This window comes from Musca autumnalis, unplaced genomic scaffold, assembly GCF_047663935.1.
Source record: "Musca autumnalis isolate F117 unplaced genomic scaffold, ASM4766393v1 scaffold_1, whole genome shotgun sequence".
Lineage (NCBI taxonomy): Eukaryota > Metazoa > Arthropoda > Insecta > Diptera > Muscidae > Musca > Musca autumnalis.
Window position 1 is genome coordinate 288,457,546 of NW_027411644.1, and position 14,573 is coordinate 288,472,118.

The window sequence follows — 14,573 nt, forward strand, 5'->3', positions numbered from 1 at the left end:
GCAGCTTTGCTTTCTGCTGCGATGGATGGGCGGCGGTCTCCGAGAACGGCATTCACACCGTACATTTGTACTGCCTGCTATTCGTGCCTGCCATTAATCAAGAGGTTCTCGCTTATACCTTTGCACCTCGAAATCTTGTTGTTTTAGTATACCGGTAAAATGTTCGTCTTCTCATGAAGATAGCCCACTGGTATCCTCGACGGCAGTCTGGCAGATTTGGATATTTACATACCACTCTGGTTCCGCATATCTTACCACAGACTGGCTTATTGTTTTATAAGAGAGTTATCTTTGTCAGTACTCCAAGTGACTAGAGAACCTTGAAATTCTGCGATTTGAGAACCTTGATCCAACTTTTGTAGTGAAATTCTGTAACTCATTTTTCGATTACCGACAAAAATCGCTATCGTAATCGTAAGAAGCATCAACAAAAATACACAACGTTGCAGATATCGGTAGGACTTAGCGACAACTTTATTTATGTCAACAAACATATTTCATTAACAAAATATCTTACGTATTCATGTCAGTAACCAAGAAATTTTTTAGAAAATCCCATTATTGATCTTGTGGCTTATTCGGACGACTTAAACATGCTGTCGAACGTTACACCCAATATTTTGAGTTAGTTAGTGGTCTGAATCAGTACACTTTTGACCACTATGTTCAGGAGAGCCTTATTTCAGTCGTCCAGGTGGTGAACAGTGAGGTAGCAGATTTAGTAGCGTACATTTTTTATTTCTCAGATGGAAGAACTGCACAAAGTCAGCTATGTAGATATTTTACATGTTACATATGTCATCGACGATGGGATCCGACGCCAAGTTCGTACATCCTCCTTGTAATCATCAGCATACGTTACGGCTGAGTCTAAACGTTTTCGGAGATATCACCCAACCTTGGGGAATTCCCTGTTTACCTCCACGGGGCTTAGACTACTTATTTCTGAACTCCACAAAAGACTGGCGTCCACATGTATAGTTGATTATCCAACGTTTCCAACACGTCTGCAGGGAAGACTTCTCTATGTCCCCGAACAACTTGGCATGGTTGACGATATCAAAGGCCTTCGATAGACCAAGAACCACCATGACCTTTCAATCGCACAGTTCAGGTTCAGCCCTCGATTGATATGTGCGGATATGATGTGTAATGCTGTGCATTCTCATAATGGGAAAAGTAGTGCTTCTTAAATCGTCTCTAATGTCGACAGGTGGGAGATCGGCCTCTACGATTCACCTCTGCTGGCCTAGTTGCCTAGTTTTAGTAGCGTGAAGACGCTGCCCATTTTCCAGACTTCGGGAACGATGTGGGGTGGCTAGCCATAGGATGAGAACTTTGGTGCGATACTCTACTCCCAGCACATCCAGCCGTTTTAGCATTACTATGGAGATTCCATCAAGTTGCAACGTTTTGGATGATTTAGCGTTTCTGATCCATTATCCATTGTAAATTGTTCCTCCTCGGCTAGAAGAGAGGAAGCGTAACGTTGCCAAACGTGATTGAGGATCTATCATCCTTTCTTCCAGGGTTCAAGAGTGACTTAGCCGCTTCCCAACTACAATTAAGTTATTTCAGCTCCAATTCTTCAACGCCTCATATTATTTAGCCACTTGTTCCGCATATGCTCACCGACCAACTTGTTAACTTCCGTCAACTCCCTGACTCTTGGTTCACGGGGGTTGGCACGATGAAAGTCATCACGTTCGTTTGTTGAACCCGTCGCTTCTTTTGAGAAGTATGGTTTCACTTTGGGTATTCGACCAGCAGGTATATGGAGAGCGGCTGCAGCTGTGATGATGTCTCCAAACGTCATTTCTGCTACCCGCATAGCAAAATGGTTGTGCAGATCTCTAAAAAGGTGACTTGGGAACTCTCTGAAACTAGGAACATTGATTAAAGTACGACGTTCAGAGGTCATGGAATCGGATCCAGTCTGCTGACAATGGGGAAATGATATGATCCGAGAGAAACACGGTTGCCAGGTGATGTAATTTGTCTGACCAGGTGAAAAGATGTTTATATCTGCCGAACTGCGACACTCTCCGCTATTTCTGGTAGAGGCATCCTCATTGACCTTGCAAACCGTAGACATATCAATCTGATCAGTCAACACTATAACTATAACGGCAGTTCCACGCTTGACTGCTACCTCCATGTAAGGGTTATTAGAGAAAGGCTCAAGGAAGATAGGTCTGTATTGAACAGACTAGTCTATAGGAAAGCTAATTCCCCACCTGCACTTCTGGTGCAATAATTCCTCAGTGCATTGTAACCATAACAATGCTGTAAGCTGCAGTTGTTGTTGAGTTTGCTTTACTGCAACACCGCTGCAATTGCAAAAATTTTATTTTTCCAGGGATTGTAGCTGATGTTAAGCGCTGCGTATGCAGTAGCGTATTCTAATGAGGGTTACAACGATGGAATTTCCCGACTGTTGGGCCAAAGATATTCTCCACTGTAACTTTGATTTAGAAAAATTTAGCTTTTATTCGAATTGTAGCAAGCCTTTCATTCACCGGTTAAGACCTGGGCAGATGTTTTATCCTCCGACTAATTAACAATTCCCAACCATACTCATACTTCATGGCGTATTGTTTGACGCTTATCCCAATCCACTTTTTCCCTGATTTTTTGTGGTTCCAGTACGGGATTAAGGGAGAGTACTCATGTTCATATGAGTTTATTTGTGCTATATTCCCTTCCAAGATTAATTCCCTAAAGGTAAATACGTACTGACTCCAGATCGTTTTCGTGTCAACCACGGTATTGAAAAGTCTTCAAATAGTTGGGAATAACAAGAGGGCCGATTGGTTTCGAGTTAAAAAGGATTTTTGTACTTGACAGAGGACCGATAAGTCTACCATAGCTGTGCACAACGAGGGGACCGATTAGTCTTGAGTTGAAAAAGATTTTCTTGCCTGACCTAGTGCCGATAGGTCCACAACAGCTGGAACAACAAGAGGGCCAGTTGGTCTCGAGTTAGAAGAAATTTTCGGGCTTGACAGAGGGCTGATAGGTCTTCAATAGCTGGGGGATATCGAGAGCGCCGATTGGTCTCGCGTTAAACAAGGGGCTTTCGTGATTGACAAAGGGCCGAGAGGTCACGCGTTGAGAGAATAATTAAGCTTTTGCGAGGGCCGAAAGTCTCGTGCATAACAAAAAACAAACATTGTTCCACAACATCCCATACGGGACAAGGGAGACTTCTCTCATATCGATGAGTGCACCCCGATTCATATTTAAGCTCAATAATATGGGACCTACAGTTAATCGCCGAGTCCGAACGGCGTGTCTTAAGACACCACTTGTGGAGAAGTTTTTCAAGGCTGAAATACTCAGGAAATGTCACCAATATTACTGAAGGGTATTTTACCACCGTTGAAAAATTGTTGATGTTGCCTGGCCGGGGAATCGAACCCAGGACCTTCTGTGTGCATGGCGGGCGTGCATACCTTTGCACCACGGTGGTCTCCTGCATTATAGTTAAATTTAGTGTGTACGAGGATCAAAAGGTCTCGGTGGTATTCGGTTAACAGAGAGGGCCGAAAGACTTCCGTGTAAAAAGTGCTTGAGAGTATCCCAGGGTCTGAAAGATCTCGAATTAGTGATAGATAAAGAGAGAGGGAGGGCCATCCGGTCTCTTGCATTAGGGTACATACGTATGCTAGGGCCGAAACGTCACGATATTCTCCGTTTTACCGAGAGGACCGTAAAGTCTCTGTGTAAAAATGATTGAAGGTATTCGAGGGCTGAAAGTTGTCGAATTAGTGATCGATAAAGAGAGAGAGAGCCGACCGGTATCTAACCTTATAAACCAATAAAGATTGAAGTTGTAAAATAAAAACAATAAAAAAGTCTTTTCCCTCTCAGTCACTCTAGAATACAAATTTCTGTGACGAACCCTGCCCCCTTAGTATATTAAAGCAACAGGCGGGAAACCTGTCGTTACTACTTTTAGAATTATCCGATATAGACCTTTTTGGAACTTGACGTCAATCTAACAGAAATCTAGAGTATTTGATCGTAAGTTATCAGTCATTTTAGTTGGTGTCGACAGGAATTTTATTGTATTGTTCTGCCATTATCTCAGGAGGTATGGACTTGGCCATGACAAATACATATCATTACAATCAGAACTACAAATGGAACAAATTCCAAATCATATCCTAGAACGGCGCTTAAAATGCACTTAATCAACCAATTTTTGATATTTGACATACTCAATGAGAAGTCTTCCTGAGTACTTTCAGTGATATTTGTGGGGAATGTTTTTCTTAAGCTTTTTATGAGCTTCTCTACTTGGCACTAAATTCAATGAAGGAGTTGATAACGGATAATTCCAAATTTGATTTTCTTATGATTGTAGATCTTTATACAGTTTGTAGTTTAATTGTGAAAAATCTCTCTTTCGTTTTTTTAAATAACGTTATGTTATATTTTGGAAAATTTTAATTGTCTTTATGTGCGTGTAAACATTACCATCAAATGAATATATAAGTGTGTGTATCGAAAGTAAATAACTTGAATCCTGAACATAATTTTGTTTGGTCCTTTTTAATGTGTTGTTTTTACATAAGAGACAAGTTACTTATTGTTGTTGTTGGTATTTCACATTAACCGTTTTTGTTGGGGAAATTATAATAAGTATATAATATGTTTGTATGTATAGTGTGACCCCCCATAATTATATATTCGCATTCGTGTAACCACAATGGCAATCTTTTGGCTCGTTTGCTGATTGTTTTACGATACCTTGTGGGCTCATTTTCTTCTTATTGCTTGATGATAAGAACAACAGAGACAACAGCAAATAACTGTGGAACTTCTTGTTTTCGGGCATGTTGTTGTTGTACTATTTCAAGAGCAACTCCAAAATACTTATGATATTTAATGTATGAGAGGGAATATGTTTGTTATTGCTATTATACTTAATTTTATGTATTAAAATATTTTTCTTGAGGAACTTTGTGACATTTAACATTTTCTATCTGCTATACAGTGACATACAATAATTAAACTGGACATAATAATATAATTTAACAAAGGTCAACAGTTACAACCATTATCTCTTTCAAATTTGGAAATCGGTATGATGTTTTGTTTCAACATAAGCTGGATAATTTGTTTTAAAACAAGAAAGTCGTGTTTTTAGCAGAACTATGGCTGATGACAGTAAATGAATTACACCCGATCACCTTAATACTGAAGTTTTTTTGATCAGCAATACTTCATGACACATTTAGATGACAACTTTGAAATTTCAGCATTTAAATTTGTATGTTTATAAAATCGAAGATTTCGTAACAGGCCGGAATACTGTGTCAAAATGCTGACTTGGACTTATTGACAAATCCAAAACTGTTTTCACGAACAAAATTCTCTTTCGCTTAAAATTTTATAGACAATTTCAAAATTTTCAACTTTGGCCAAATCCGATATACAATTCGCCTAAAATTCTTGAAAAATTCTTAATAAATCCACGCCTAGAACCCTTGAAAAATTCTTAATTAATCGACCCATAACACCCTTGAAAAATTCTTAAAAATTCCACGCCTAGAGCCCTTTAAAATTCTTTAAAAACCCATGCCAAGAACACTTGAACAATTCTTAATAAATCCACGCCTACAATTATTGAACAATTTTTAATAAATACACGTCTTGAACCCTTGAAAAATTCTTAATAAAATCACGCCTAAAATCTTTGAAAAATTTATTAATAAATCCACGTCTTGAACCCTTGATTTTTTTAGTACTTTTTTTTGTCCTGCTCAATGCTATCGTGCTCATCAGTTGTTGTTGTTGTAGAAGCTTCTGTGTGTATGTCTTTATTTTATTGATTCGGCTCTGCCTTAAACTCCTGTCTTGGTTTGGTTGGGCAGTTTAAAAGGTGCAGCGTATCATGCGGACTGGTGTTGCATGCTGGGCAGATGTTCTGCGTAGTTCCATCAATCCTGCCCCAGTAAGAATTGAGGCGGCTACACAAATCAGATATTAGTTGCGTCAAAAGAACTCTCGCATCTGCTGTTCTTCCGCTGCCACTGATCTCCGAGGACAGTATTCATACAGTAGGCTCTTATAGCCTCGGCGACTGCAACAGTATGAATATGTCTCAACCCTTCGTGATAAGCTTGTTGATCTAGAGGTTCTCTTTTGTACCTCCCTCTCTTATTATCAAGATCTTTCCTGACATGCCTGGACAAGGGTACCTATCAATTTGGTGGTGGTTTTGATGGTTTTGTCCATAGCATCCAAGCAAACATTGCATCGGCAACGATTACTGGCAATGTCGTGTGAAAAAGTAGTTATTTTTTGGCCATTTAAATAATTATTTAAACAAGTGAGCAAAGGCTATAGTCGGGACGGGACCGTCCATGTGATACCGTACATCACTACCCCTGTGCATAAGCTTTTCACTGGTAAACATTTCCTTTAGGGAATATAATCCGACTACCACTAAACAAAATATGCCTCTTTCTCTCTGGTACCCCCATAAAAAAATTGCGACCTGTAACGTGATTGCAAAAAAATGGAAGAATTTGATGCATTACCGACTATTGTGGTATCTCCCTTGTTTGACCACCTTCGCCAACCTGCTTTACACCAATGTAAAGATAATATTTTCTTCTTCCATTGACAGGCTTTGCCATTGGAATACCCCTACTAGAAGCCGATATATTTACAAAGAATAAAACTTGGAATTTTTCTCCACATGAGTTTTTCCCCATTCCGACCCCTAAAGATTATCACGGTGTGCCTTAACCAAATTTAAATGGAATGTGCTTGCACCTGGAAAGTTTTTGCAGATTCTGAAACTACAATGCTTATAGATGAGAAATATCAAGAAACAAAAAAAAATCGCCGGAGGGATTTTCAAATAAATCGCGATTTAAGTTTACATTTTTAAGGGTTCTTTAGGTTTTCACGATTTTGCTTGGAAACCCCGAGTCCTATGTAAATGTAAGCACCTTCCATTTAAAATTAGTTAAGGCGCACCGTGTTATCCGACTATCATCAAAATCAATAGACTTCTTCCTCTGTGGGGCTCCCACCAATCCCCAAAATTTCGTGAATATCCGATCAAAAATCCAACCTGTAGCGTGATTACAAAAAATGGATAAATTGGCTTTGGTCAGATCCAATGCTACATCACAGTTCTGTGACACGGTTTGTTCTGGTTGAGACCCCGGCTAATATGTATAAAAATGATGATCCGCAACTGGATAACACGCTCTGATGCAAGGGAGGAGTAACGCCTCAATTATCTTGGCTACTGGTGACAGAAGTGAGATCGGGCTGTACGATTCACCTTTGCTGGCATCCTTGCCCGGTTTCAGCAACGCGACAGTGTGGCCCATTTCCAGGTTTTGAGAACTATTAGGGTGGCTAAAGATAGGTTGTGGAACTTGCTCAAATACTGGACTCCTGGGTCATCCAGCTGTTTTAGCATCACCATTGAAATTTCGTCAGGTTCAAGCGCCTTGGACGAATTTGCGCCTCGGATAAAAGCTGCAACATCACCCATCGTAAAGTGTGGTGGTTCGTCCTCAGCTGGAAAAGAACGCAAGCGACGTAAAACATTTCTCTGCGCCCGGTCTATCGGAGTGCTTGATAAAATGTCGACAAAAGCAGCCCGCACACTTCTTTAGCTCTGTCATAACCACACCGTTAAACATGACAGATGTCCGATCATCCTTTTTAACAGGGTATGATAACGCCACAATTTATTACTACTGGTTCCAATGTTGCAGTACTGCAGATGATCTAGCCACTTTCTCTTCTTCCATTGTCAATTCTCGCTAGGGTTCGTACGAGAATCTCACAACGCTCATTCGCTAATCCCATCGCCTCTTCTGGGAGGAGGCTAGGGTTCATATGGGGAATCTCACCACGCTCATTGGCTAATCCTGACGCCTCTTCAGGAAAATTATGTTTTATTTCAGGTATTCGACCAGCAGGAATTTGTTGAGCGGCTGCAACAGTGATGATGTCTCGGAAATTCCTCTCTGTTACCCGAATTTCAGAGGGATTGTGCGATTCTCTGAAGCATTGGTTGGTGAATTCTCTGAATCGTTGCCAATTGTCTTTTAATTGGTTAAGGAAGATGGGGCGTTCAGAGGTTATTAAGTCGGGTGGCCTGTTGATGGATATGAGGATCCGATCCTAATCCCGTCACCTCTTCTGGGAAATTGGGTTTTATTTCAGGTATTCGACCAGCAGGAATATGTTGAGCGGCTGCAACAGTAATGATGTCTCGAAAATTCCACTCTGTTACCCCAACATCAAGGGGAATGGGAAGTTCTCTGAAGCGTTGGTTGGTTAAATCTTTGAATTCTTGCAAATTGGCTTTCAATGGTTAAGGTTATGAAGGTTATGAAGTCGGTAGATGTGTTGATGGAGATGAGGAACCGATCCAAGTAATATAACGGGTTGCCAAGTCACGCCATTCATCAAACTTCGTGATGGATATGTAGGCCTAACTATCGCAGTCTCCTCTAATCCTGGTGGTGCTTCCTCGTTCACGGTACAAAATGTAGAGCAATTTATTTGATCAGCCAGCGCTATGCCTCTCTAGTCATTGAATGCCAAAACTCCTGATGCGCATTGAAATCTTCTAGGACCAGCTGATTATCACCTTCCAACAGTGGTCTGATATTAGGTCAATAACTTACTTAGATGGCTTCTATACTTAACAAAACGTCTTGTTCCATAAGCCGAACTAAGAATAGATTTCCAAACGCACCAATCTGCTGCGTTACATCTCCAATCTTGGATGCCATTTTTGTGATATCATTTTTAACTTGGTCTTTCCATCGGAGTTTTGGTCTTCCCTTGGAGCGCATACCGTCGAGTGGCTCGTATTCATATACCTTTCTGGCAAGGACATCTTTATCCATCCTGCTGACGACGTCATACGACGTCGGTATTCACTGTCAACGTATATTGGTATATAAATCTTTAAAAGACTATTCTCTCAAACACACCAAGTTCTGCCTCATCTGTTTTCGCAAGTACCCACGCTTGAGATCCATACATAAGTAAGGGTAGTATCAACGTCTGGTACAGTGTAAGTTTGGCCTGACGACAGGTGGTTTTGCTTTTGAACTGTTTACTTAGAGCAAAATAGTATCTGTTGGCCATTATTATTCTTCTCTTGATTTCATAACTGATGTTGTTACTTTTCATAATGGCGGTGCCGAGGTAAATAAAGTCATTTACTACCTTAAATTCGTAATTCTGAACATCCACAGTTGATATCATAAACTTCCTCTTATCGCCGTTGTCTGCCAGACTTACTTTTTCAATTTTCGCAAAGGTGGCTGTTACGGATTGAGTTGATCGACCTATTCTGTCAATATCGTCTGCGTAGGCCAGTAAAATTATATCTTTATTATATATAGTGTAATTTTTATCTCTATCCTTTTCCCTTCTCGTATGACCTTTTCCAGAAGAATGTTAAATAAATCACACGATAGACTGTTACCTTGTCTGAAACCTCGTTCGGAGAGGTTCTTTCCTTCTTTAACAGCTGATCTTTTGTTAGCCAATGTCGTCCTGCATAACCGGGGGAGTTGGCAACCCTGGTGGCTAGAAGACGGAAAAATTTTGCTTGCGCGAACGCTCTTAAATAAACACTCAAATTAAGTGGTTTGAAGTACCAAAGCGAAATAAGTTTTATTCGTTCACATTGAATAATTGTTACTCTCTTTGAGAAACATCGAATATGCCTAATCCGAAGCGAAGAAGCACAAATAATGTGAAAAAAATAATTAAGTGTGTGCAATGTAAGACACCAGTGTTGGAAAACGAAGAAGCAATAGACTGCGATATATGTAAAAGAATGTTCCATTGGCAGTGTACTCAATTAAATAAACTGGAGTTGGAGAGATTGGTAGATAATGACTCTCTGGAATATAAATGTCATATATGTGAGCCGCGTAATAACGGATCTGAACTAAAGACAATTTTGCAAGAAATGAGAGAGATGAAGGAAACAATAAAGTTTATGTCATCTCAGTATGACCAAATTTTGACCGGAGTTAAGAAAAACACAATCAAAATAAAAACTCTGCAAAAACAAAACAAACGTTTAAACGAACATGTTAACAAATTGCAAACGACGGTTAATTTTCTAAATAATCAGCGAGTTCAAAATAATTGTATTATTAATGGCGTTAATGCTGATGCTAATACTCAACCAATTGATGTGGTGCTGAAAATTGTTTCTAAAGCCGGTTGTGTTATTGATGAAAAAGAAATTGATGATGCATATTTCATAAATCGGAATATGCAAACCAGCAAAACAGCTGTTGTTGTCAAATTTGCGAACAAGAAAAGCAAAGCACTATTTATGAAGGACAAGAAAAACTTAAAAGATGATGCTGAATTAAAAAATGTGTTCGTTAATGACTTTCTTACAAAAGATACTTTGGAACTTTTGAAATATGCTAAGTCTTTAAAAACCTTGGGATATAAATATATTTATACCAGAGACGGTAAAATATTTACAAGGAAAGACACGAACGCCAGATCGATTCAACTGAGAAGCTTAGATGATGTTGATAACATTTTGAAATCCGTAGTAACTAAGCAACCGGTAGCCTTGCGTACTCGCTCAGCTATTGCACGCGAAGAAGAAGCAGCCATAAGCGATGATGATGAGGACGATGATAATGATGAAGATGATTATGATGATGCCGGATTTTTATCCCCCAATTAATTTTGTGTGTTTTATTTAAGATATAATTTTCTTTTAAATAATTTTTTTAATGGATCTCAATTATTTCAAAACCATTGATAGTTTTAATTATCACTTTCAAAATCAAAATCAAAATTTTTTTAATATTGTGTCTCTTAATGCAAGAAGTATTTCTTCGATAACAAAATTTAATCGATTTCAAGATGAAATAAAAAAGTTATGTAATCTACCTTCAATTATTGCAATCCAAGAAACTTGGTTCATCAAAAATTTGTTGAGGTTGTATGAGTTGGAAGGATTTAGGGCTGTTAGTTGTACCAGAACTGATGCATTCGGGGGAACTACATTGTTTGTAAATTCAAATTTGAGATATAACATTTTATTAAATGCTAGTGATGATAATTTGGATGTGCTTGCTATTGAACTAGATGATGTCAAGGTTGAAAATGCAAAGTTAACAATTATATCTGTATATAGATCACAGCGTTGTAAATCAAGAAGTTTTATGCGGCTGTTGGAATCTATTTTGGAACAATGTAGTGGTCCGAAGATTCTAGTGGGAGATTTAAACGTCGATCTTCGCAACCATGTGCAAAGCAAAAATATCTTAAATTTATTTCAAGATTTCAATATGAAGCCTTGTCACGACCTGGTTACAAGACCCGTGAGCAAAGCATCTATTGATTGGGTGACTTGCAATTTTCCTGAAAAGGTATCGGTACAAAGCATTGAAAACGATTTGTCAGACCATAATTTGTTGAATTGCTTTTTATATATTTCATTCAGAACATGCAACTTCACAACGCAAACTGTTAAGAAAACTGATTTGGCTAAGCTTTCTAGTATTCTAAATGCTGAGCTTTATAATTTAACTCAGGATATTGAAGATCCTGATTTATGTAATAAATTTATTCGCACATTTACATCTGCAATTTCGGAATGTACCACAATTGAGAGAAAATCCAACGACATTCGTAAACATCTTTCGCCTTGGATAAATGAGAAATTATCTGCTCTCATGGATTTTAAAAATAAATTGTTGAATAAAAGAAGAAAAAGTCGAGAAAAAATGTATTTAACGGATCAATTAAAACGGGTTAGTAGAATAATAAAATACGCCAATAAACATTTAATGAATAATTATTACAAACATAACCTAAATGCTTGTAAGGGTGACACCAAAAAAACCTGGCATTTTATTAATAAAAACCTTGGTAGAACAAAAAAGCGAGATATTGATATAACGATGGATAATGGTATTCAGTTATCTACAGATCAGGATAAAGCCGATGCTTTAAATGAATTCTTCGTAGACTCAGTGGAAAAATTAAAGGCCAAGTTAACACAGTTTCCTGGCGACAATATAAATTTATTTTCCACTCTTGTTCCCACTCAGACCGTTTTTTGCATACAAAGCGTTGATATTCAAAAAGTTATTCAGGTTATAGAATTATTGAACATAAGAAAAGGTTGTGGCTCTGATAAAATAACACCTAAAATGTTGTTATATAATAAGTCTCTTTTAGGGAACATACTTGTAACCATTTTTAACCATATGATTCTTGCCGGAGTATACCCAGACAGCCTTAAAATTCATAGAATCTTGCCAATCCAAAAAAAGATAAATTCGAAAAATATTGCGGATTTTAGACCAGTTGCTGTTCTTTCAATAGTAGATAAAATTTTTGAAAAACTTATTTACGAACAACTATCTTCTTACGTTGATGATAATAATCTATTATTTGAGCAACAATTTGGTTTTAAGAAAGGTTCAGGTACTGACGAAGCTGTAGTAAATGTAGTGGAATTCATTTGTAGCAAAATTGATGCAGGTGCGAAGGGAGTTGCGGGAGTTTTTTTCGATTTATCCAAAGCATTTGATTTGGTAGATCACGACATTATGATCCAAAAACTCAGAAACATTGGTTTGTCTGTTATGACTTTGCAGCTATTTACCGACTATTTACGAAATAGATGTCAATATGTGGAAGTTGGTGAGGCAACAAGTGCAATTCTTCCTGTTAAATATGGTGTCCCACAAGGCAGTGTCCTTGGACCACTATTATTTAAAATTTATATAAACGATATAAAAAATTTACAGTTTTTTGGTAAATTATTCCTATTTGCCGATGACATATGTCTGTTGTACAACTACAAACACGAAAAAGTTCTCGAAGCTATAGTAGAACATGACGCCTCTATTTTAGTAGAATTTACGAGAATAAATAAGCTTTTCATAAATCCCAACAAAACTAAATTTGTGCGATTTCAACCACATGTTACTAGATCAGATAGTGAAATGTCAATTTACATCGATGGGGTAAGAATAGTAGAGTCCTCTAGTGTTACATATTTGGGCATAACATTAACCAATAACTTGCTTTGGGATGCTCATATAAGTAGCATAAAAAATAAGGTCTCAGCCGCCACTGGAATTTTGTACAAATTTAAATCGAAACTTGATACTAACACTAAAGAGTTAATTTATTATTCCCTAATTCATTCGCATTTAACGTATCTACCGGTTATTTATGGGTTCAAAAACAATAATTCTTTACAAATGTTACAAAGTGCCCAAAATAAAGCCCTTAAAATCGTATATGATCTCCCGTCCAGATTTTCCACTCTTGAACTTTATAAGTATAAAGCAAGAAATGTTATGCCTATAAGAGGATTATATAAGTATCATTTATTGATATCAATGTTCAAAGCTGTAAAAAGAATTGGATTTTCATCGATAATGTTCAGGCAGAATGGGGAAGTTACTGGTAGAAACACTAGACATGCATCAGATCTGGAGACTGTCAGATGTCGACTAGATTTAACAAAGCAACGAATTAGATATGCTGGACCAAGAGAATATAATCAGTTACCAGTTGAAATAAAAAATATAATAAGTATTTCTTTATTCAAAAAACGATTAAAAGATTATCTTTTGCAAAACATTGAAACACTTCTAAGAGACTAATTTATTTGTTTTTGCTAGCGCTATGTAAATTAATAATAAATACGAAAATAATGTTGCCATTTAGCCTCTCTTATGCCTATAAAAGGCGCTGAGGCATTAATTAATTTTGAAAATGTATATAAAAATGTAAATAAATGAACTAATAAAAAAAAAAAAAAAACCGTATAAGTTTTGCAGGGATACCAACCTAAGACATAGCTTGGAACACCTTTGATCGAATTGGTGGTGTGTGCCGATCTGTTTTTCGTAGGTCTCCTCCAGTATTTAGCGCAGTATGAAGACTTGGTCAATTGTGGATTAACCAGGTCTAAAATCCCTTTTCATTGACCATAGGTTTTAGACGTTCACACAGTACGGTCGGCAGCAACTTTGTATGCGATTGGTAGCAGACATATTCTTCTGTAGTTTGTACAAACCGTCTTGTCTCCTTTCTTGTGTACGGGACATGCCATTAATTGTTGTTATGACCTCGCTTTGGCTAGGTGGTAGGCCTTCAACGTCGTCCTTTGGAATTGGTTCTGGTGTACCTTCATCGCCGCCTATTTGCGATACTAAGAGCTTCATGCCCCATCCAGATCCTCAGTACTCTATCTATATCAGTTACCAGATTCACTTCATGATCTTTACAGGAGAATGTGCCTGCACTATACCCTTCAGTCTGGTGTTTTACACTCTGGTAAAATTTTCGGACTTCATTCTGACCCCTGAACCAATAACGAGGAATTCAGTTATTAATCGGCGGGATGTACACATTTGTCAGTTCTATCCCGCCGGTTCCACACTCTACCGCTACCCCTATACACTCCAAGTATGGATCACTAGAGTCGAGCTCAGGCGAGATAGATCTGTACGGCAAAGTCTAGCGCAATAGGATTGCAAGTCCACCACCCCCACTTTTCGTACCAT

General features: G+C 38.1%; 1 protein-coding gene across 1 annotated transcript; it reads left to right on the plus strand.

Annotated features, from left to right (window-relative positions):
• The first annotated feature begins 9,571 nt into the window (after positions 1-9,571).
• On the plus strand, positions 9,572-13,827 carry LOC141391338 (uncharacterized). Its single transcript, XM_073964246.1, has 2 exons — positions 9,572-13,115; positions 13,285-13,827. The coding sequence occupies exon 1, from the start codon at positions 9,725-9,727 to the stop codon at positions 10,718-10,720; it is 996 nt and encodes a 331-aa protein (XP_073820347.1). The 5' UTR covers positions 9,572-9,724; the 3' UTR covers positions 10,721-13,115; positions 13,285-13,827.
• The last annotated feature ends 746 nt before the right edge of the window (positions 13,828-14,573 follow it).

What these genes read in the sequence shown, in the direction of transcription:
- LOC141391338 (XM_073964246.1), top strand. Translation starts at nt 9,725, where the DNA reads ATGCCTAATCCGAAGCGAAGAAGCACAAATAATGTGAAAAAAATAATT.